Source organism: Centrocercus urophasianus, unplaced genomic scaffold (genome assembly GCF_019232065.1).
Source record: "Centrocercus urophasianus isolate 14NV4802_14NV808 unplaced genomic scaffold, USGS_Curo_1.0 seq_7, whole genome shotgun sequence".
Classification (NCBI taxonomy): domain Eukaryota; kingdom Metazoa; phylum Chordata; class Aves; order Galliformes; family Phasianidae; genus Centrocercus; species Centrocercus urophasianus.
In genome coordinates this window covers 3,358,527-3,381,318 of record NW_024885310.1, presented here as the reverse complement: position 1 = coordinate 3,381,318, position 22,792 = coordinate 3,358,527, and the positions used below count along the sequence as shown (strand labels likewise).

Genomic DNA, 22,792 nt, shown 5'->3' with positions numbered 1-22,792 from the left:
TCACATTTGTTTATTTTGTTGCTTTGTTCTAAGCTGGCTAACACTGAACCTCGCTCACTTTATGGGGAGTTCTGATCACTAAGCCAATTAATAAAAGAAATGGTGTGCTTTTTTTTTCCTTGTAAGCTTGCAAGATATATGTGGGATAGTATGTACATTTGTGATCTGTGGTGCAATCAGTAGAAGTGTTACCATCCAAACGAGGCCGAAGCAAATACTCATTTGCATCTCCCACCTATGTGAGTTTTTCCACTGTTTGAAAAGCCTGCTTTAGGAGAGGTGAATTGAGCTGTGCTGCACCAAGGGAGAAAGAGGCGTTTCGGGACTTTCCCCTAGGAGCTGTGGCTGTATGAAGTAGATGTTTCTGGGAGGCTGTGAGGGGCACGGCTCTGGCCTCTCCGTGCCTGTGGTACTCATGGTGGGATTGCAGAGCTGCTGCTTGCCCACGAAGAACTTTTGGATGCTTACGTTTGAAAATACAGTAAAAGCTTTCTGCTTTTTGTCATTGTATCTGCCCGTATCCTTCTTTTATTTGCAATCCTATCCCTCAAAAGAGATGAGGGACAGACTGACTGACGGTGGCTATTTTTGTACGACCCGCATATTAACTGTTGGGTAAATATAAGAGGTTTCTGAAGAGCTTATTTTAGCAGAAGCATTTGTTAAAGCTGCTGTATCCATAGGCTCTGTGTATGTTCATTAACTATTCGGCGCTGTAACACAATACGACAAAAGGAAGCATATTTTCACAGGGATCTGTAACAACAGGGTGCAGCGGGGCAGCCGGCCAACAGTTGAATGCAGACGTTTCTTACTGCTATTTCCAGTCTTTTGGCATGTGGATATATTAAATTTATTTCTCAGATAACAAAACTAGCTAATACTTAGTGCGGTGTCATGATCCTGCATTGCAAAAATACATGTTTAAGCTCTAGAAGTTAATGTAACCGAGTCTTTGAATACAGTGGAAAACTGAGCCTCTCTAGTTTCCCTGCTGGTGACAAGACTTGTCCTTCATGTAACTGCACCCAGAGAGGTTTGCAAGCAGAGCGAGAAGCGAAGCATCGGCACAAATGGAAAGCGTTAACTTTTCACAAAATGTCCTGCCCTGTCCATTTCTTACCACTGGAAGGTCTCACATTTTTCCCATAGCGGAAGCCTTGGGATTTTTGCCGGACAAAGATGGGGCAGAATTTCAGGAGCCTTTCCCATGATGAACATCTGTCTCTGGAGCCGAGTTTGGCAGACTTAAGATGTAGCACAGGTGGGCCTGGAGACTGAGCTCATAGGTACATGTACGTATGTGTCTGGCCAACCTTGCTGCTTTTGGGTCATAGGTGTATCAGAACTCAAGAAGATCGTTCAGCTCTTGGCTGCCGTCCCAGTATAGCATGAGGGAGGAATTTGTCCCAGTATGGCATGAAAACAGGAATTTGTTCCTGGGACAGTGCGTTTCCATGAACTGAAGGGTGTTTCGTTATAGGTAAATTAAATGTATGGGAATTTATTAGGGTAAGAGGTGGTTTTGTTTGTGGAGTATTAAAATGGCACAGCAGCGCATGCTGAAGTGTAGCATTTATAAGCTCTTACGCAGATGAGCAGTCAGGATTTTTCTCAGCAGCCTGTAACGTGATCGCTTGAATGCTGCCGTTCAGCCCAGTAATGTGAATTATTGTGTTGGTTTTAATTGTCTTCGTGCTGCTCTGTCACATGCTAAGATAACAACAGATTGTAATTTTAAAACTAAACCACATTATAGCTTGAACAAACTGGGGGGAAGGCTTAAAAAGAGCAAATGTAATTAAAACTGATGTCTGTGGAATACTTGAGTTTTGTTCAATGTGAACAGAAATGTTAAAAGCCCTTTGGCAGCTGTGTCAATACCAATTTTTCTAGTTGTTGACTAGAGAAATACATTTCAGCGCTGTTGTTTAATTCACATTTGTTTTCAGTGGAAGAAGTAAGACCTGATCTGTTTAGCTAGTGCAGCGGTGTCATTGAAGCGGTTTAAGAATGGTTCACCTTGTATTAATTAGAGAGCGTAAGGGATTTACAGTTATGTAATTAAATTGATATTTTAAGTAACTTGAGTGTACTTTCCAGTTAAGAAGCTCGCAATGTGTTTTCAGATAAAATTTTGTTGTGTTTTGCTTTGACACAAACGGCTGTATTTTCTTTGGAAGGTAGTTACAGGTGTACAGCTTCGAGCAGATGAATCACTCAGGACGTGCTGGAGGAAAGGCAAAAACATGGAATCCATTGTGTTCTCCTTTTCAGGCATATCGCTTATTTTTGTGTACATGGGAAGCAAACTGATGAATAACATTTCAGAGCGACTGAATTCTTGCAGCAGGTTATGTAGACAAGGAGAAGTGCAGGTTGTGATGTTATGGTTTTAATGAAGTGATTAGCCTGTGTTTTCAAATAACAGATGTTTTTGTCATTGGATTGTTGAAATGCCTTTTTTTCCCTGAGGAAAAAATCCAATAACCATATTTAATTTGCAGAGCACCAGAGATCATACTGGGATTGCCGTTTTGTGAAGCCATAGACATGTGGTCATTAGGGTGTGTGATTGCAGAGCTGTTTCTTGGATGGCCACTGTACCCAGGAGCACTGGAATATGACCAGGTAGTAGAAAACCTTTCACAAGCATATACTCCCTTTATGCAATTTAAGTATTTCAGATCCTTAAACTCAGAATTTCAGATGCTGATAACGTGCCCTATTAAGTAGTATTTCTTCAAATCTGTTTGATGCTTTTAATTTAGTGTTAATTATTCTAGAAACGTGAATCCTGCTTCTAGAATGAACTGTATACTATGCTGCTTTTCTGAATGGAACTTCAATTTTTTTCCCCCTCTATCTTGTAAAACAAATGTTGGCATTGAAGCTGATTTATTTGATGGGAACCAGAGTTTGAGGACACCGTTGTTGCTTTATAATCTTCCTTTTAATTGCTGAGAATGGAGTTGAGTCTGGAAATCTTGTTCAGATGCTCATATTTAGAGAGAGAGGTCTTATCTTTAATGTAACTTGGGAAGTTGGCACTAATATAAACAGAATTCTGATTTCTCTATCACCTTTGAACTTTGAAAGCAAAGAAGGCTCCTGAAAATCCCAGTTGTAACATCACTGGCTTATTATTAACTTCTGCATCTTTGACTCTGTGCAGTTGGGGGGCAGTTCCCTCCAACACATCGGTTTAGATCATTCTGATCCTCATCTTCATATCACTTCATATCACAGAGAGACTTCTGGCTCTCTGTGCTTAAAGACTGGAGTTACTTTTAGAAAAGTTTTTTTTGTCAAAATCACTGCCAGGAAATATATTGATTTTGTGTTGATTTTGTAACATTTTATTTTATTGGTTCCCTTGTTTATACAAAATTTAGTGTTTCCTGGGTAGGAATTGAGCTGTGAGTGGAACATGGATGGATGTTGACTGGTATGTAGAAGACAGTTATGAACTGTATTGCTCTTAAAATAGAGGAGGAAAGAGGAAAAAACTATCAGCAGTACAATTTATTGCATTCTTCAAGAAAAAAGTGAAGACATCTGTTCTTGAAATTATGTGAAATACCGTCTCAATTTTGAGATTGACAAGAGCTTGGCAAACCTATTTATTTATTATTTTTAAAAGAAACTGCAGAAGAAGATCTGGACATGCAAGAAAGGTCACAACGTGTAATTTCCAGAATTACCTCCACTCCTGCCCCCTGTACTTACTGTTGCTGTAAGTAACAGCCTGTAGGAGTGCAGCTTTGGAGGAGGAAGCCGTAAGCCCGCTTGACATCCTGATCGTGGTGCCACATACAGGTCAACGCTGCTCCTGGATGTTCAGTGTGGCTTTGGACCACGTTGCCTGTTGTGTAGGATGAAGCTGGGATTTCAATGATCAAAAATTCTGCCCAGGTCCTGATTCTGTCCTCAAATTGACTTTGTGATTCATCGTGATGGCAGAAATCCATTAGCTGAGTCCATAGATGAGGGCCTCTGGCTTTAGGGCTTTACACTTGCACTGCTCTCTGCACAATCTCATCATTAGGAGAATCTTTTTAGAGTAGCATGGAATCTTAGTTTAAAAACAAACACAACGCAACAACAAAACCATCTTCTTTCTCCCATTGCAGCAATCTTATATATGGAAAACAGGCAAACAAAATTTAAAGACAGCCACATCAGTTGAGTTTGCTGTCAGTTGATAACTCGATATATCAACTTGGTTCTCACACTGGAATAGGAGCTGCCCCATCCTCTGCACCGCCAGTGGTGGCCTTGTTTTAGGCAGGCTTGTCATCATGCTCAGCCATGCCTGCAAAATTTGCTGCAGAAGAATCTGCGTTAGTGTTCTAGGGAGTACCACAGCTGTAGGAGATGGCTTTCAAGGAATTTCCCTTCCTTCTGGTATATGATGTCACCTAGTGAATGAACAGGCAGGCACTTTATGTTGCATTTTCCCCATCCCTGTGTGTGACAACCAACAAGCTAGCCCTTGAAGATGAAGATAATAACTCAGAGCTTATGACTATATTCAGTAACAGCTACACTTAGTAGGAAGTAGCCACATCATCTGAGCCTTAGTGCTCACCAACAATGGCCCAGGTGCTTAAATGTTAAATTTTTGAACTAATGCATTGTTTTGTCTCTCCTCCATTCGAAGCCTATAAAAAGTGCTTAGGTAATAGCTAAACCATCTAGAAATACTTATGATTGACTGGATTTGTCTTTACTCCATGATGTAAAGAATTATGGACTTTCCATTTCCCATCAGTTTTCTTCCTCTCAGATGCTTCTAGCTCTAAAGTCTTGTACTGACCATCAAACTCCTCTTCTGGTATTTTCTTGGTTTGTCCTTCTGATTTCCCCTTCTTCCATTCTCTGGGACTTCCCAACTGCTCCACTTTTTCCAAGCTCAGCCTTACACTGACTGCACCTCCGTGCAGGCATTTGGTATGGGACAGTGCCCAATTCTCTTCAAAAATAAATGAGTGATAGTCATTTCAGTGAACAAAAGCACCTGTCTTTGAGACAAAGCTGCTCCATTCCTATTGCATTCAGTAGTCATTTTCTGAGATTAGCAGAGCATCTCTGGCTGTCTGGAGACTGTACGTGCTCTTCCTTTTTGAGTGAAACCTTTGCTTGAAATATATGTGTATCAGATGTACAAAGTGTACATCTAATGTGACAGAAATGTGAAGGATTTTGTAGAGCTGTATAATGAGAGTATGCAAAAAAAAAAATCAAAAATCGGTATACAAAATTCTATACACAAGCAAATCTCTAGTGCCAGTTTTCATGTTTAGAATTAATGCATGATATTTAGGATTAGGGTGGGTTGAGGATGACAGCCGTTCTCCTCAGGTCCTCAAATCTGTGACTGAACTTGAAAAGCTTGCTTATATAGGTCACTTCAGTGGTTTGTTTCTGTATAGCTGCCTCTGAAAGAGTGAATAAACAGTATCAAGCATTCAGTTTTATTTTTTTCTCCTGTGTAAGATGTAGCTGTTAAAGTCCAAGTTTTTTTGTCATTGTTTTTCTTTAAGTGAAATAAATGTTTAGCTTGTGTGGTTCGTATTTCAAAAATCAGAGCTAAACTCTTTGCTGTGTTTCCTTTTTCTTCCTCAGATTCGTTACATTTCTCAGACTCAAGGTTTGCCAGGAGAACAGTTGCTAAGCATGGGGACGAAAACGGCAAGATTTTTCTGTAGAGAAGGAGACACACCATATTCTAGTTGGAGATTAAAGGTAATCAGCATAATACAGTAGAAAGCAGAGAAACCAAAAAGGCCAGGATTTACTACAATAGCATTAGCTGCCTTCCACATCTCCAGTGATAGATTTTTTTTGTCCCCACTCTGTATCTCTTCCTTTTTTTCCCCTTCCCCACCTCATTCCTAAAAACCAGCACTTCACACCCCTTAAGCAGTGGCTGGCCAGAAGGCATGGCCAGACTGCAGCCTGGGCTTCACATTAAGCCTTGTATTTCTGGAGGCACTAAATGAGGTTTTTCTCTTGCTTAGTCACAGATTTTCACTTCACTTCATAGAATTTGTCTCTGAGGCCCAAACTGCTCTTATTGAGTTCTTCAGAAGTGATTTCAGGGTCAGAAATCCTAGGAGAAAGGAGGCTAAGAAACAACATGATTCACTTGCTTGGGATTTCATACTACGACAGTCTTTGTTGGCCGAAAGCTACAGTACAATGAAAGTAGACAAAATAAGTCTGTTTTTATGGTCTGTCTACCTTGCTTCTCTCTAAGCAACTTTACGTGACTGTAAACACTTATAACCCCCTATGCAAAGATTGTTTTTGGTAAATTGAATTGTTTCACGTTGCTGTTTCCCAGAGTTTACACAGAGCTTGAGGAGTAACGAAGCAGTTACTATTGACGTAAAGCCTCTGAAGTAACAAACAGCTGACAAGCTCAAAAGCCCATATTGCATAACTTCCCATAAAGTGGCAAATCCACAGTGTGCAGTAGGCTGAGTAGCTGGGGGCTGGTGCTGGCCCTGGAGGAATGAATACTGCTGGGGTCTCCCTGTTTCAGGATTCTCTCATTACACTGCTGTGATTATTCCATTAGGAAAGAAATAAGTTCACACTGTTGATGGAGAGATGGCAGTGTACATCTGGCTTGTTTGTGTCAGAGTCTAAACGAGTCCTTTATGCAAACAGCCCTCTTCAGTTTTAGGAAGTTCCATTTCTCCCATCAGACTCCATGCCGCCTTGGGGGAAGAAAGAAGTTTTGGTATGGACCACTAATCATTACCCAGAGTTTTCAAAGTTAATCTCAGAAAACTTCCTGTAATCTGAATGTTTGGGGAAAAAAACAGTTCCTTGCAGTGCTAACTTACATCATACAACATGGCAAAGCAAATGAAATGGAACGAAGTCTGACCCATGCTATTTTTTTCCTTCAGTGATATGGTGTTACTGCTGTTTGGAATGAAAGGTCTGAATTTAAGGAAATGTGTACAATAGAAGTAATAGAAAACCTGTGGCATATAATAACACACATTTTGTATGCATATATACACACAAGCACCATTAACTAACTTTTTGCTAGGCTTTTAATGCTTCCTGCGTGGTTCACAAACCTACTGTAATCCAGTACTGTGTTAAATTAGATGTAAAATTCAGTGCTTTCATATTTCAATTTAGAAAATAGTAGAAAGTAGTCGGCAATTAAGCATATAAAAAACTCAAATATGTAATTGAATTTCTTTTCTGTTTGTTAATCAGGCTTCTTAGGTAAACATCAGTAAATGTTTGAATGTGCTCAGGAGTTGGAGGCGTTAGGTTTGTTTTGTTTGTTCTCTATTGCCGATGTCTAAATTCAACTCTTCTTTTTTTATTTTTTTGAGACTTTGGAAGAGCATGAGGCAGAGACAGGTATGAAGTCTAAAGAGGCCAGGAAGTATATTTTCAGCAGTTTGGATGATATAGTGCATGTGAGTATTTATGACTCCTTCCTTTGCAAAAGGGAGGATGGGAATAATTATTTTTGTTTTGAACTGAACTTTTAGACTGTTATTTAGTTTGTGTGTCAATCTTATCCATCCTTGTCTGCATACGTTGTGCTGGGGAAAATACCCAGCTGTGGCAGTTTGTCTTTCTAGGAAGATGTTCCTTTGTCATTGTCTGTGTTAAGCAGTGGTACTTGTCCAGTAACAGAAGGAATCAGACCAACGTGGATGTCTTGTTTCTGCTTGTTTTGTTCAACGCCAGGTGAACATGGTGATGGATTTGGAAGGAAGTGACCTGTTGGCAGAGAAGGCAGACAGGAGGGAATTTGTCAGTCTGTTGAAGAAAATGTTGCTGATTGATGCTGATTTAAGAATCACTCCAGCTGAGACGCTGAACCATTCTTTTGTTACCATGAAGCACCTCCTCGATTTTCCTCATAGCAACCAGTATGTACCAAAGGTCTTATGTCTCCGTTGTAGCAATTCATATGTGTGATACTGTTTCATCTGCTATCAGAGCAAAAAATCTTCAGTCGTTCCTGTAACATCTTAGGGAATTCTTTCAAGTGCTGGCAATGTTAGATATGTCCACTAGGTCAAAGAAAGTGTTTCAGTGACTTTTTATTTTCCGAAAAGCAACATTAAACCAATGGAATTTAAAATTATCTTTCATATGTCTGGATTATAAAAATCCAACACTGCAGAAATTTTGGGCTTGATTCTTAGAAGTCTGATGAGACAGTTCTTGTCAGTCGTTGAGCACTAAGGTAGGCACTTCTTTTTGAAATGCACTCGGTCCTTTCTTTTGTACAGTGGCTGACATGGAATATATTGAGAGCTTTTTTGCTCTTCTGGAGCTAGATCTTTCAGTGTACATTTCCAGAAATGCCAGCATTTCAGGGAAGGAAGAAGCTTTCCATCCCTTTGAGTTGTTATCTTGCTTATATCCAGCTGTTAGTGTTAGAACAGTGTTAGGTGCAAGGAGCAGGAACTTCCAAGTTTTTTTTATTATTATTATTTGTTTTTTTTTGTTTTTTTTTTAACTTTAGTTTGAAAGCATACCTTAAGAAGTCTTGACTTGGACATAGTAACAGCACAGCTTCTGTGATGCTACTGCTTGTGTGCATGATGCCGCTCTGTGAAACTGGCAGCTGGGGGCTTTGAGCTTTTTTTTCTTGTTCAGTGGGTTTGTTACGTACATTTAAGTTGCATACAATTCTACTTAAAGCAACCCACATTTTTTCTGTCTGTAACAGAGTAAAGTCCTGTTTTCACATCATGGATGTTTGCAAGTGCAGATCGAATTTGTATGACCTAAGCAACCGCAATAAAACATCGCTTATGAGACCAGTTGCCTCAGGCAGTGCAGCTAATCTGACTGCAAGCTTCACCAAAATTTGCCCATTAAGAAGCCAGGTAAAAACATTTTTATGTTCTGTTTTATGCTTTGAGTGTGTGTGTTTGTTTAAGAAACCAAATAAACTTGATTTAGAATCCCATACGTTTCCAAATTGCAACAAGCTGGAATTGCTGTAGTAGAGCACTGTTGTATTGCAGTGCCCTCCCGTGGCGAGATGGAAATGCTTCCTGTCAAATGGATTTGAAATTTCCATTTTCATAAAATTACTTTAGCATTTTATTGTACCAGCTAGTGAGATGTTCACAGTTATAATGGTGCCTGTGTTTAACCTGCTCCCTCAGGCTTTAACTGCATCTGCCCACTCGGTTTTGCACCAAGGAATACCACTGCAGGCAGGAACTGCTCAGTTTGGTTGCAGTGACATTTTCCAGCAGACACTGATTATATGCCCTCCTACTCTTCAAGGTATGTTTAGCTGTAACTGTTAGCTCCTGAAATACATGTGGTGCTGTCTCCTATAGCAATACTTGGGTTTTCCACTATATCTACTTAAGTTATGCATTGAAGGAATTAATTCTGTTTTAAAAAAAAAAAAGAAAAAAATAGTATAAGAGTCAGAATCAGATACTTTGCACCTTCTCACTCTTCCTTTCCCTCTCCTTCTCTCCCCTGTTGCATTTACATATATATATGCCCATACATATATCTGAATAAAATAGAGACACAAGATGTGGAATCCTAAAGCAGTGAAGGAGAATGTTCTAAAACAAAACTTGAGAAGAAACAAGAAAGATGAGGAGAGTATCAATGTTGCTGCAACTATATCCCTTGGGTATAGTTATCCCTGTATCCCTAGGGATATAGGATATCCTAGGGACAAGGGTAAGAAACTATAACTCTTCTTGTCCTAAATTGATCTGGATGATTAGCAGAATGTTTAACAAAACATTTAGAATCTTGGGGCTTTATTTAAGGATATGTAAATCATATAAATGGTATCAGGTATGCTGTCCTATGATTAACACCAATCAGAACAACTATATAGAACAGTTGCAATATTCTGCTGGTTAAAAAACTTGCAACTGAATCTTTGAGAGCTTTGATTGTTTTGTCCTTGTGAGGAAGTAATGATGCTTGACTGAACTCTTCCTCTACTACAAGGGTAAAATTGACTTGAGCATACGTTTTTCTGTATGTAAAGAAATAACTGTCCAAGGGCTTAATTGTCAGAAACAGCTGGAAGACTGGAAGAGTTTGTAGAGAAGCGTTTCTGAAAGGTAGAAAATGACCAGATAAAGATCTGCACCTCGGGGAAGGTACATGGTGGTGTAGGTGACCTCTGTTTCCCAAGCAAATGTATTTGCATGATGCAAGCAGTTGTCTTATTGCTTAGGAGTCTTGAAAACTTCAGTCAAAAATTGTGGGCTTATTTCTGGTTATAGTTGGCTGATGAGAGAGGAGCTGATGGAAAGCAGCTTTCTTATCCTAGGAACAGTCATTTATGGAGAGGGAAAAGTAGTTTATATTGCTTGCTTATTAACTGAGTTTGCTTATAGGCTTCCATGCCCAAAAATGCAATTTGGCTATCTTGATAATGTTCAACTTTGCTATAGAGATCAGATCTTGAAATGATACATTTGATGTAAGGTTTTTCTTAATATGGTTTTCTAGCTTCTCCTTGCTTTTTACCTAAACTTAGAACCCAGGAAGTCTTTCTGTCTTTAGATGAAGACAGAAACAACAGACTTTCTCAGTAATGTTACGTGTGTATTTTTAGTATGATGATAAATGTCCGAGCTGAAGTTCTGCTACAGCTTGAATAAAGGGAATTTATTGGTTTCATCACATAAGTGACAAGCTGAGTTGCTGGTACAGAGGGAAAGGGATATTAATGGGGTCTGGCAGCTCTTCAAATTTTTCTCTGCTTGGCTACTCTGTCAAATATCTTAAGTGCTAGGTCTTGCTACTGCTGGCAGAGTTAAGATGTTACTGTTGTGGGTGGCTGTGTGGAAAAGAAATTAGTCAACAGCATTGCAAAATTCAAAGCTTTTGATAGCATGATGATAACTTAGTGTTGTTTTATGACATGATAGTATTGCTTCTGTTGAAGATTTTCCTTCCTCCTGCATTTTAAAGATTCTAAAAGAAAACACATAGTCTTTACAGCTGTAAAACACATGCAGTCTAATGGCTGTTTACATGGGTGGATAGCGATAGGACAAGGGGGAATGGTTTTACAGTGAGACGGGGAGGTTTAGGTTGGATATGAGAAGGAAGTTTTTCAGCCAGAGGGTGGTGAGGCACTGGCACAGGTTGCCCAAGGAGGCTGTGGATGCCCCATCCCTGCAGGCATTCAAGGCCAGGCTGGATGTGGCTCTGGGCAGCCTGGGCTGCTGGTTGGCGACCTGCACACAGCAGGGGGTTGGAACCAGATGGGCACTGTGCTCCTTTGCAACCCAGAGCATTCTGTATTCTATGATTTATTTCATTGTTCTTTAGTAGTTACCTCCAAACACCCACTGCTTAGGCTTTGGTGAAGTCACAAGATGCAAATGAAATTAGTATATTCTTCTAACCACTGCTTTCTTTAAGCATAGCTGTTCTGTTGCATTATCTCCTTCAAAAAAAATCTTTTTAGTTTATTAACATCATTAATTATAATGTTGCTACATGTCTGTTAGTCTCCCTTAGCAATAGTGAGCTTTATATACAGCACAAGATGCATCTTTTTGCTGTAACATGCTTGTGATAGTATTCCAACAGTACTACACTTGGCATTATTTTTATTGAATTATGAAAATATTGGGTGGTGTATGGAGAAAATACAGAAAGCTTCACATTATTTTTCACAAAAGAGATGGTAACAAATCGGGGTGTTATATACACGTGGCTTTGTTTATTACAAGAGCTGGGAGGAATGGGTTTCATCTAGCTGGAAAGAGTGTGTGAGAAACGCATGAGATGGTGGGAATGGTTGAAATTCAGTTTTGCTTACTTTTGTAATGCTTCCTTGCAAATATGTTTTATGTAATTTGTGATAAGTAAGATGCTTAGCTTTGCAAAACCTGCTGCCAAAGCCATTCCACTTTCTACCAGTCTGTTTTCAAAGGTATTGGCAGTTCTGGAAATACGAGGTAAAATGTTTCTGCAGCTGAGTACTGACACAAAAATCGTTTAAGTGTTACATTGATTGTGTTTGGCTTGGAAAGCCTGAATTACGGGATCAGATGGTGAACACATCAAGACAAAATAGCAAAATGTTACTGAGATATTCTTTATGTTTGCGCTTTGCTCAGAAATTATTCAAGAACGACGTTTTGCTTAAAGCCTGGCTACGTGTTTTTCTTCCTGATAGGAATTACAACAAACCATAGTAAACCCACGAGTTTCTCCCTGAGGGTGGACAACGCCGTTCCCTTGGTGACCCAGGCCCATGCAATTCAGCCTCTACAGATTCGAGCAGGAATCCTTTCTCAGGTTGGTTTCCTTGAAAATAAAAATGTGATTTGTTTTTACTATTAGTTAACAAATATTCTTTTCATGAAAACTGTTTTGATAACACTCTGTAAATTCCTGTTCTGTATTGTGCTGAGCTACAAGCATCTCTGTTATCTCTGCTTCATGGCAGACATGGTCAAACCACACCCAGCAAATCCTGGTTCCTGCTTGGCAGCAAGTGGCACCAGTGGCAGCCCCTGCGACATCTCTAGCTTCTGATCCTGTGGCTGGCCCACAGAGGCTTGGAGACTGGGGGTAAGTCTAAACATTTTGTGCAATACCCTACTGGCTTTGGTTTAGCAAGACTGATGGATGCAATACAAATGACTTGGTTTAAAACCTTTTATTTTTCCTTAGGAAGATGATTACCCAGGGCACTCATTACAGCTCAGTGATGCCGCAGCCTCTTTTAACACATCAAATAACCTTTTCTGCCCCACAGCCAATTAGCGTGGGCATTGCACATGTTGTCTGGCCTCAGCCTGCAGCTACCAAGAGGAATAAACTGTGTCAGAACAGGTTGGTGGAATTTTTCTAACATTCAAAGATAGTATGTCTTCAATAGGCAGGGGCTGTGAAAGTGCCTGTTAGTGGGGGGGAAATTTGGGGAAAATTTGTCCTTTCCACTCTGATTATCCAGTGTTATTTTTGGTAATACAGACTAGATGGAAAAATATTTGCAGTAGCAAGAGATTTTGGTTCCTGTTGATAAATTCCTGCCCATTATGATAGCAAAGTTGTCTTTATCGCCTTTGGGAAGGTATGAGAATATACTGAGGTAGCTCTGATGAGATATTCCTGAGCTTATATGCATGAGGAAATGCAAGGTTTAGAGAACTAAAAATAAAGAGATACTGGATAATAAGATTGCGGTATGCCTTACGATCACCTTAAGAGCAGGCTTTCTTTCACTGGTGGCCAAAAATACTTCAGCTACTTGCTGAAGAAAATAATATCTCACTGCCATGTAAAGTATTTGTGAAGGTGTGGGTTTTCTCTTTTTTCCCAATAAAAATAGATAAGTAAATGAATGGGATTTTCAATTTTGTTGCAGACTTTACTCTTAGATCTTGCTTTGGATGCTGTGATGCAGGTTCTAATTAGCATGTTTCTGATTCTTTTTTTTTTAATTGATGTCTGAAATTATAAAGCCAAGTATTCATCACTATGATGAATGTTTTGCGGTTTTCTTTTTTTGAAAATTGGTGTTTTAGCCAACTTTTTTTTTAAATTTTTAATAGTACAGTTTTGAGATCCATTGGCAGAAATTCAGTAAATGTCAAATGGTGTGTTTTCTTCACAGGAGCAACGCGTTGCAAAATACCAATATCCAAAATTCAGCCTTTATGTCTCCAAAGATAATTAACCTGAAGGCTGTAAAGAGAATAAGCTGTATAGAAGCACAGGACAATCATAACTCAGATGGACAGGAGAGTAACTGCTGCGAGGCAGCGGTCAGGCTGGAACCTGATTCATCTCTTTCCAACAAGCAGCGACAGGCTATCTTCATTGCAGGCTCCCCCAGCCCTGCAGTCAGTGTGATCACCATCAGCAGCGACACCGATGACGATGACTTAGGTCAAACACGTTCTCTGAGAGAGTAAGAATTGGTCTTTACTTTTATGAAGTCCTGCTTGCACGTAGCTGCTTTAATGCAAACAGAAGAGAGACGGTGCGCTTCAATCAAGTTGCACTGGAAAGTCAGCTCTGTAGCAGCATGTTGTTTGAAAGCAAAAAATACTTCAAAAATTCTTTCTTGTTAATCTTTGTAAGTCATTTACCAAGGAAACAGGCTTACTGTTCTTTGGTAACAGGCTTTTTCAAAATAGAGTACTTTCAAGTTCAGCTTTTTTCTTCAGTACTGCCATACCTTGTATCTGTACTGAAGATTAATCTTCTGGCTTTGTATGACTGATGTTAGTCTTCTACAGTAGCATCTTGTGGGTAACATCACACAGATGAGGGTCAAAAACCACTTACGCAGTTTGAAGAGGTGTGCCCTTGAGTACAAAACAGGGACTGAGCATGGTCTCCCAGAGGATTTTTCTTTACAAAGCTGTAAAAGAAAGATTTTGTTTTAAATAAGGACCTGAGAGTTTAATGCTTGTTTGAATTTATTTTCTCATTACCAATTTTGGACAGGAGGAACCTCACTTATGGTGCAAACTATACGTACTTGTTTGTAACGAATCAGTGTAGGATAATTTAGTAGATTTCAAAAAATGCACGATTAGTCTGGAATTTCCAAAGGAACTTTGAAGAAGTTTAAAGTCTGATTTGGATGTTCTAAAAAAGAACAACAAAAACAACAAATTAGATATTCATTTAGATTATTTGGGAGACCTTTTCTAATATTTAAGCTAATTCTATTCCATAATAACTGCTAGGACAGTGGCATATAGGAAGAACAAATGAGTGACTGCGTGTTTGTTTGCTTTCTTTTCTGTGTGCTAGGTGCAAAGGTAGCCTTGACTGTGAAGCCTGCCAAAATACTCTGAATATTGACCGTGTCTGTTCTCTAAGCAGTCCTGATAGCACTCTGAGCACGAGCTCCTCAGGACAGTCCAGTCCATCTCCTTGCAAGAGATCCAACAGGTAAAAGTTGCAGTCTTTTCAGTAAGAAGACAGATCCTGCAGACTCAGTAGACTCAGTTTATTAAAAAAAGAAAAAAGTGGTGGTGTCCTGCAGTTGCACAGCGCAGGATTTTCCGTTATCCTTCTTGCTTCATTGGAAGTTTTCAGAATACCAGATGAATGGAGGTTGGGGAGAAAACACACAAATGTCATTTCCAACTTCCTTTAGAACGAGAACCTTTCAAGCTGACAAAATTAAGTAAAGCAAAGTAGGACGTTATAGGTTTGTAGTTGTAACCAGGATATCTTGAACTTTTCCTCTCCCGTTCTCATCATGTAAGCTGTAATGACACTGATGCCTTTTTCTGCTACCAAGCTGAAGCTTTACTTATATGAACGTTGTTCATATGAGCTGCTTCATATCCAGTTTAAGCCTTCATTTTTGCATATTATTCAAAATTTGGTTTTAGAAAAATTTGCACTGTAACTCTGAACTAATTTATTGCATTCTTGGTACAGTACCAGGGAGCTTGATGCTAAAGCACAGTCTGTGTGACACAATGCGTGCTCCTGGCTCTTGCTGGCCATTTAATTCATGCCTGGCATAGCCCCAGTTGAGGACCATATTTTCTGGTAATACTTGATTGTAATTTCTCAGATTGTGTATTACAGTGCTGTTAGAAGAGTAGGGTATGTGGTTCTGGTACCACTGATTTGACTGTGATCACGCCTTGGACAGCTCTTACTGTCTTCACACATTTACCAATACAAACACTTCAGTAACTGTTAGCAAAAGCTGGTTCCTGGGCTCCACCTCTTGCCCCTTCCAGCTGCTCTCGTAGAAGCAGTTTTTGAACAAATGAGTGTGTGCCACCTGATCAGCATTGCACAAGTACCAGAATAGCTACTGGAAGCTTCTGTGAAGAAATAACCTTCAACCTTTTACTTGGCCTAAAAAAATACAAATGTCAGGTGAATTGTAAGTTAAAGCTTACCTTAAAAAAAAAAAACAAACAAAAAACAAAAAACAATTCAGAAAGGTAAGTGAAAGATGCACATCTACATCTTTGTGTAGAAGTTGTAGCCTTTCTCTGAACCATTAAATTTGTGGGTGGAGTGAGTCTTAAATATTCAGCTGCCATCTTGAGCGCCCGTACTTGTGTAAGAGAAATGTAACATTCACTTTTAAGTCATTTCATTTATGTAAATGTTGTGTTACTTTAAAAAATGTGTCTGTATTATGAATGTGTATTTGTTTTAATGCATTACGTTTATTTTTTGGTAGTATGTCAGATGATGAACAGGAAAGTGGATGTGATACAGTGGACGGTTCCCCAACTTCAGACTCTTCAGGGCACGACAGCCCGTTTGTCGAAGATGGCTTTGTAGCTAATGCCAACAAAAACAAGGAAGCAAGAGCATCAGTTAATTCTGAAACCAAATCAGCTGTTTGCACAGTGGTGGTGCCGCCAATGAGCCTTGAAAGCAGATTACGTCTTGATGAACAGATGGTGAACACAGGTGAGTGAGTTAAGGTGGTTTTTCCTTTCTGTATCAGTAGAAAAAAATGGAATGTGAATAATTTATTCAGTAGCCATACTTAGGTAGATTTACTCTTGTGTCTGCTGATCTGCAGTAAACACTTTTGAACTGTGGGGTTTTAAGCCTTGAATTAATGTATTGTTTTATTATTTCCCTCTGTATGCTGAAGCAAAAGAAATTTTGTCTTTGAATTGTTAGAAGAGAGTAAAGACAACAAAAGCATAACACTGTTCATTTGTGTCTTGGAAGATGCTACTTGTCAGCCATTGAAAAACGGTCGGTCTGTCCTGGGAAGAAAAACCCAGTCTTCTGCTGTGGGAAACCGTCAGCAAAAACTGGCATCAGCATTCCATCAGCAACATTTAAACTTCAGCCAGGTATGTGCACTTGCTTATATCACAGAAGAACAACTTTTTTGTTCCCAAACACACTGACTGCCTGCACTTTCAGTTGGAATAAATAGCAACCTCTGATTTTCAGCGACTCGACCGCAGAGCTGTTTGAATCTTGAAATGGCTTTCAGCTTACAAGTCATAAGCACAAGACATAGTGAAAAACATTGGCGTATTTATTTTCTACGTCTGAATGCTTAAATGCTTATAGTACGCAGTTAGGAACTGGAGCTGCCTTTCAGTCTTGTTCTCTTAGTAGTGTGCATGAAAGTACTTGTAGTTGGAGTACACAGAGGCAGAGCTTAGCAGTGCCAGCTCTGCCTTGCCGTTGCAGTCAGATAGTGAAGCCAGTGGGAATTGTCTTGTGATCGTAGTTCTGTCCAGTGTTGGAAGATACCAAGGCTGATTTAAAAGCTATTTTTGTCATTACCTAGTGTCTTATTAAATGTCTGTTGTGACTGAGAACTGAAGTTGACCTATAGCCTTAAGTTGAAGCTCTTTTAATTAATTAATTTTGAGCTGTAGCTGCACTTGAGCTTTTAGTAAGATACCTGGATATCTACATTTAATATAGGAACAGTATCTGTTTGCGTAAGTCTTGCAGAGTAAAGGAATGTTAAATTGTAAGTCAAATATTAAATGCAAGTATGCTGCATGTAGATAAGAGGATTTACCAATAATGACTTGAATAGTTTAGATTGAAAGAAACATTTGGGTGGCGGCGCTATCTTCCCTTCCTCGTGATTATGCAGGAGGATTGATTTAATTAATTCTAAGCAAACCTTAATGTGATCAGCACAGTATTAATTTTTAATCTCTTCAGTGGCTGCAGCTACTCAAGCTCCTAGCAGAAACTGTAGGATATTATGTTCATTACAAAAATTTATGCTGAGCCTTCCTTCTTTGGTAGATGCCCTATGTAGTTTAAAGTCCGTGTCACTTAATGGGAGTAATTGATTTTTAGTCTTTGTCTTTATAATTGTAAATGACTGCCACATCTTCCTGTGATCATAGCCTTAGAGTTCTGTTTGCCTAGTTGTCTCAGAAATTTTCAATCCGTTTATTATTTTTCCTGCTCTCCTCTAAAATTTCTCTCCTATTTGTCCTCTTTGTGCCTCATTATGGTGCCCAAACTGAATGCAGCACTTCCAATTGATGCCAAGCCAGTGCTGAGTAGAGTGGAATAAGCACCTTGCTCATGTGATACATGGTATTTCTGTTAAAACAGCCCAGCATGGCATATTATCTTTTTTTTTTTTTTTTGCAAGAGCATTAAAATAACTTGTGTTCTGTTTATCATCTCTTACTGTCAGATTTCCTGTCTGTGCTACTATCTAAATAGCTACTATGGTTTTTTTTGTTCAAGCATTTAATTTTTCCTGTCTCTGTTTCTCTCGATTTTTGAGTTGATTAGTTTTAGTGCATTATTCCATTTTTCAAACCGTCTTTAAACTCACAAGTATTAAGCCCTGTCCCTTTCTGTGTACGGACAGGTGCAGCACTTCGGATCTGCGCCGCAGGAATGGAATGGGAACTACGCTCCTCGAAGGCAGCAGGCCTACATCCCAGCGAGCGTCGCCACTCACGCTTTCTCCCTTCCACAAGGAAGCCCAAACCCCACCGCCGTGCACGCACATCTCTCTGGAAGCGCCCACCTGGGAGGACAGCCTGCTATTCTTCCGTACCCATCGTCGGCACCCCTCAGTACTGCTGCTCCCGTTGCCCACCTCCTCGCTTCACCGTGTACCTCGAGGCCCTTACTGCAACACCCAACGTACAGCATATCTCACCCCAGTGGTATAGTTCACCAAGTTCCAGTTGGCATAAATCCCCGTCTCTTACCTTCCCCAACCATTCATCAGACTCAGTACAAACCTATCTTTCCACCGCATTCGTACATTGCAGCATCGCCTGCTTACGCAGGATTTCCATTGAGTCCAACAAAACTCAGCCAGTACCCATTTATGTGAGAACTCAAGTAGAGTATACTGAGGAAGCTCAATGACACGGAAGTTTGACTTGAGAAGAAACATGGTATTTATTAAATATTAGCCATGGCACAACAGGAAAATTATTTTTTTGAATCATGTAGACTTGGGTGCAATTTAAACAACTCTGAGCTTTAAAAAAAAAAAACAAACTCACTTTTAATGTGTTTTGCACATTTGGTATAACTTGTCTTTGGTCATGTTATCTTCTTATATAGTAACTTTAGACAGGTGACTTACGGGAGCAGAAATCTGGTTTTGCTCCTGCTATTTTTTATAAAATTGCCTTCTAACTAGTGCAAGACACGTCTACATTTGGAAGCCATTCAGTGTACAGAATTAGAGCAACAGATGCACATATGTCAGCAGTACAGCGTAGAAGTAACTTGTTTGTATTACGTACCTTGGTGTTTAAATGTTGAGTCACTTATCTAAGAGTTGGGCTGTTGTTCTTCACATTGCATGTGTCTTTTGCATGGGCAGAGAAGCCTAAACATTGCTCTTAAATGTCGTTGTCCTAATAATCTCAGCTGCATTGTAAACCGTTCCCACACATAGTGCCTTAAATATTTGAGGTTGTTAATGTTATTACTTATATATCAATGTTGAGGACTGCAGCACTTAAAAATTCAGATCTGCTGATTTTTTGATAGCGTATTGCTCATTTTGGGTTTTGTGTGGTATGATTTTAGTATTTGGTGTTTTTTCCTTATCGAGAAGGCAGCGTGTTTTGCTGTAGCTGAACTTGGCTGTCTTTTTTTCCCAGAATGATCTAGCTTCAAGAAAAGATTTTAGTAGCGCTTAAGAAAAGTTGATTCAGTAGCTCTTGAGTTGTGACACACAGCACAGTATTCCATGCTGTTCAATGGAACTGCAGTACAATCTGAGTAGTCTGTTTTAAAAGTGTTTGTCCAATTGGGTATAATCAAATGTTGGAGGTGCGGTAGGCGTGACTGACCAGGTGATGAGAGAAAGGCCAAGTGCTCGTCGACTCATGATGTGGTTTCATCTTAGCTTGAGCGAACCGTGCAGTATTCAGTAACTAGTAGCAGAATATTTACTATTGAAGCTTGAAGAGATGTGAGTTCTTTGTGTGCAATCTTTCATTTATGCATGGGAGAGATTTTAGCCTTTTTACATCCTAGTATTTGTTTCAGCCTGTTGCGGGTGTTTGCTTATTTAATACATTCCGTCAGGGACGTCAGTTACATGCTTCTGGCATTTTGCTTTTCCTTAGGAGGTGTCTCTTTCCGTTTCTCATTCTGTTCAAATGAAGTTGCTTTTGCAGCACCAAAGACTTAATCATCCATTTCCTATAAAAGGTAGCTACTTTTTCATAGACCTCAAGTATACTGTAGTGTAGAGATGGGTTTTAAAGAAGGTATTAAACTGAGGCTGTGTTTTAGCTTATGGGCAAGTAATAAATTGTATCATTTATCTTGAATGTATCATAGATAAGCTGCTATATAATGATTGCCACTTCAGATAGCTGTGAAATTAGGTGATTAACTAGTTCTTTCTTAGCCTTCTAATTTCTGTACAAGTCTAATTACATGAAATAGGAGCCGGGTTTTGGGTTGTTCTTTTTTTTTTTTTTTTAATTCTTTTTTTCATGTTTGAAGTGTCGTAACTACTATACTGTAAATGAGGAAAGATGATTGCATATGTTTTTTTGGGGTGTGTTATTTGCATCAGTATTTTATCTCCATTAACTTTGAGCTCATCACTGCATATAAATGGATGTATTGATGTAACTTAATTTTTTTTTTATGTTTTCATATTGGCATTGTGTAGACACTTAAGAAGCTGCATCTTGCAGGCTTGACTTAACTTTTTTTTAAAACAAAATCTGGAATACAATCCTTGCGATGTTGACTGGAATAAGAGTGCAAAGCATTTGAGTTTAACTCTGTCAATAAGCTAATAACTGGTAAACTTTTTCTTTACTCCACTAACACAAGCAGTGTTTTATTTAACGAATGTCTGAATGAAATAAATGTGCCTACATTTGATTTATTTTTTAAGTAATAACTAAAATACAACAGTATTAGATCATAAAAAATAAAATACCAGCAGTACATTTTTAATCACACTGAAAATTAAGAAACCTAACTTTTCCCAAAAGTTTCAGTGTTTTTAGTAATCAACTCTATGCATTTTGTACAAGTATCAATGTATATATAAAGTACGCATTAGAAACTAGGAGCATCCTGATTAATTTGAAATCTCACCAACCTATCTGTGGAGCCTAAATACACCGAGTCGAGAGCATGCTCTGATTGGATCCCCACCTTGCCACTTCCAACCTGTGCTACACGGTCCAGCAGATTGCTTTTTGTTAGCTCCCTCACGTTGGGAATTGACGCTTTTCTGGTGCTTACTCCATTGCAGGCAATGGACACACCACGAATCACCAATGCAAACGGAGTCGATGAATTTTGTATTGTGATAACAAAAAAAAGAAAATAATAATAAAAAACACCGCATTGTTTTTTTCCGGGGCCATGGGGATGTCATTGGTCTGATGTACTTACTGTGCTTTCTCTTCAACGTGCTTAAGGTCTGAAGCTACTGTGCTTGTTAAATTGACACCATTACCTGTATGTCAACAGCACCCTGCCCTGCGCAGACAGAGCTGCTGCGAACGATGCCCCACGTCAGGTCTGCTGCTCTTTCTACATACGGTAGCTTTAGGGATGTCTGCCTTTCAGTGGGCGGCGTAATTGGGATTCTGCCACAGCTCAAATTCAGCCTGCTGGGTGACTTTTCCCCAGTCCTGCAGTGCATCCCAAGAGCGTGGATCCTTGTGTCCAGGGCCCACCTGCAGGAAAAAAGCGTTAGGCAGAGGGCCGGTTCCTGGAGGAAAACAAAAGTCATCCTCTGAGAAGCGTTTGCACGTCTTACTGTTTTATTGCCTTTTTTAAATAAAACACTGCATGACTACAGAACTGCATATCTGCATATTACTTTAATTTGCAAGATTTTGTATGAATTTCTTGTGTTCGGTTTTTAACTTCAGGGTGTTTTATTGGTCAAATATGCTACTGTATTAACTTTTTTTTTTTTTTTGGGTTTTAATTTTTAAACTTTCTGTTTATACTGCTAATTAACTTGGTTTGTGTTAAGCAAAAGTTAAATCACGCTGCAAGCTGTAGGAAGACTTGTTCTAGAATTACCCAGTGATAAAGACTTGATTAATGAGTTTGAACTGTTACTGTTTAACAATTTGTAGACTCGTGGCTTTCTTTTTTCTCCTTTTCCTTTTGTTCTTTTTTTGTTTGTTTGTTTGCTTTGGATTTCTATGCTACACTAGTTCGCCATGTAGCAATTGCACTGTGCAATATTACAATATGAGGACTGGGAAAATTTTTTATGGATGTAATGTCTCTTACAGTTTGCGATAGTAATTCTTTCTAGTTCTCAGTGATTTAAATGTGACCAAGCCTTCTGTACTTTGTCACAAAAAGCGGGTTTTCCAGGTGACTATTTTGGTGAGTGTCAAAATAAGAATTTATGGTGTATTACTGTCGAGATTCACTTTGAATTAAAATATATATTGCAGCAAATGCGTTTTGGTGACTTTGATTTCCTTGTTGTGTTACGTCAGGGCTGTGGGCTGAGGCAAAGGCAATGGAAATTCACGTGTGGGGCTCCAGCTCTTGAATTCCAGTATATTATAATATTAGTATATTATAATTTCAGCCAAGCTTCTCCATTTCTGAACACTGCAGGGCTGGCATCAGCCAGGGGTACCGTGCTTGCCACAGAGCGTGCCCCTGGGTGTTGCTGTCAGTCATCTTCTGTACATGCCCTTTCTCCAGTGCCAAGTGGTCAGACCATCTCATAAAGCTCCTTCCTGCAACGCTGCTCCTTGGAACCTGTGAAAGCACAGCTCTGCCAAAATAGTAGATGCGTGCTTTGCTTTGAAAGCTGCTCTCTTCTCATTCCTTGTGTTCAGGTGTGCATACT

General features: G+C 39.4%; 1 protein-coding gene across 3 annotated transcripts in view; it reads left to right on the top strand.

Moving 5' to 3' along the window:
* The window catches only part of HIPK3 (homeodomain interacting protein kinase 3), a 93,295-nt gene extending 70,906 nt beyond the window's left edge, over positions 1-22,389 (top strand). For all 3 annotated transcript variants that reach the window (XM_042837219.1, XM_042837222.1, XM_042837220.1), the window contains exons 3-16: positions 2,508-2,631; positions 5,629-5,748; positions 7,368-7,454; positions 7,732-7,916; positions 8,726-8,885; positions 9,171-9,294; positions 12,185-12,306; positions 12,458-12,582; positions 12,685-12,846; positions 13,631-13,927; positions 14,782-14,922; positions 16,187-16,422; positions 16,693-16,820; positions 18,329-22,389. In XM_042837219.1, the coding sequence (XP_042693153.1) occupies positions 2,508-2,631; positions 5,629-5,748; positions 7,368-7,454; positions 7,732-7,916; positions 8,726-8,885; positions 9,171-9,294; positions 12,185-12,306; positions 12,458-12,582; positions 12,685-12,846; positions 13,631-13,927; positions 14,782-14,922; positions 16,187-16,422; positions 16,693-16,820; positions 18,329-18,805 (2,488 nt within the window). In that variant the 3' untranslated portion in view covers positions 18,806-22,389. The remainder of the gene's footprint in view (positions 1-2,507; positions 2,632-5,628; positions 5,749-7,367; positions 7,455-7,731; positions 7,917-8,725; positions 8,886-9,170; positions 9,295-12,184; positions 12,307-12,457; positions 12,583-12,684; positions 12,847-13,630; positions 13,928-14,781; positions 14,923-16,186; positions 16,423-16,692; positions 16,821-18,328) is intronic.
* Positions 22,390-22,792: the final 403 nt, after the last annotated feature.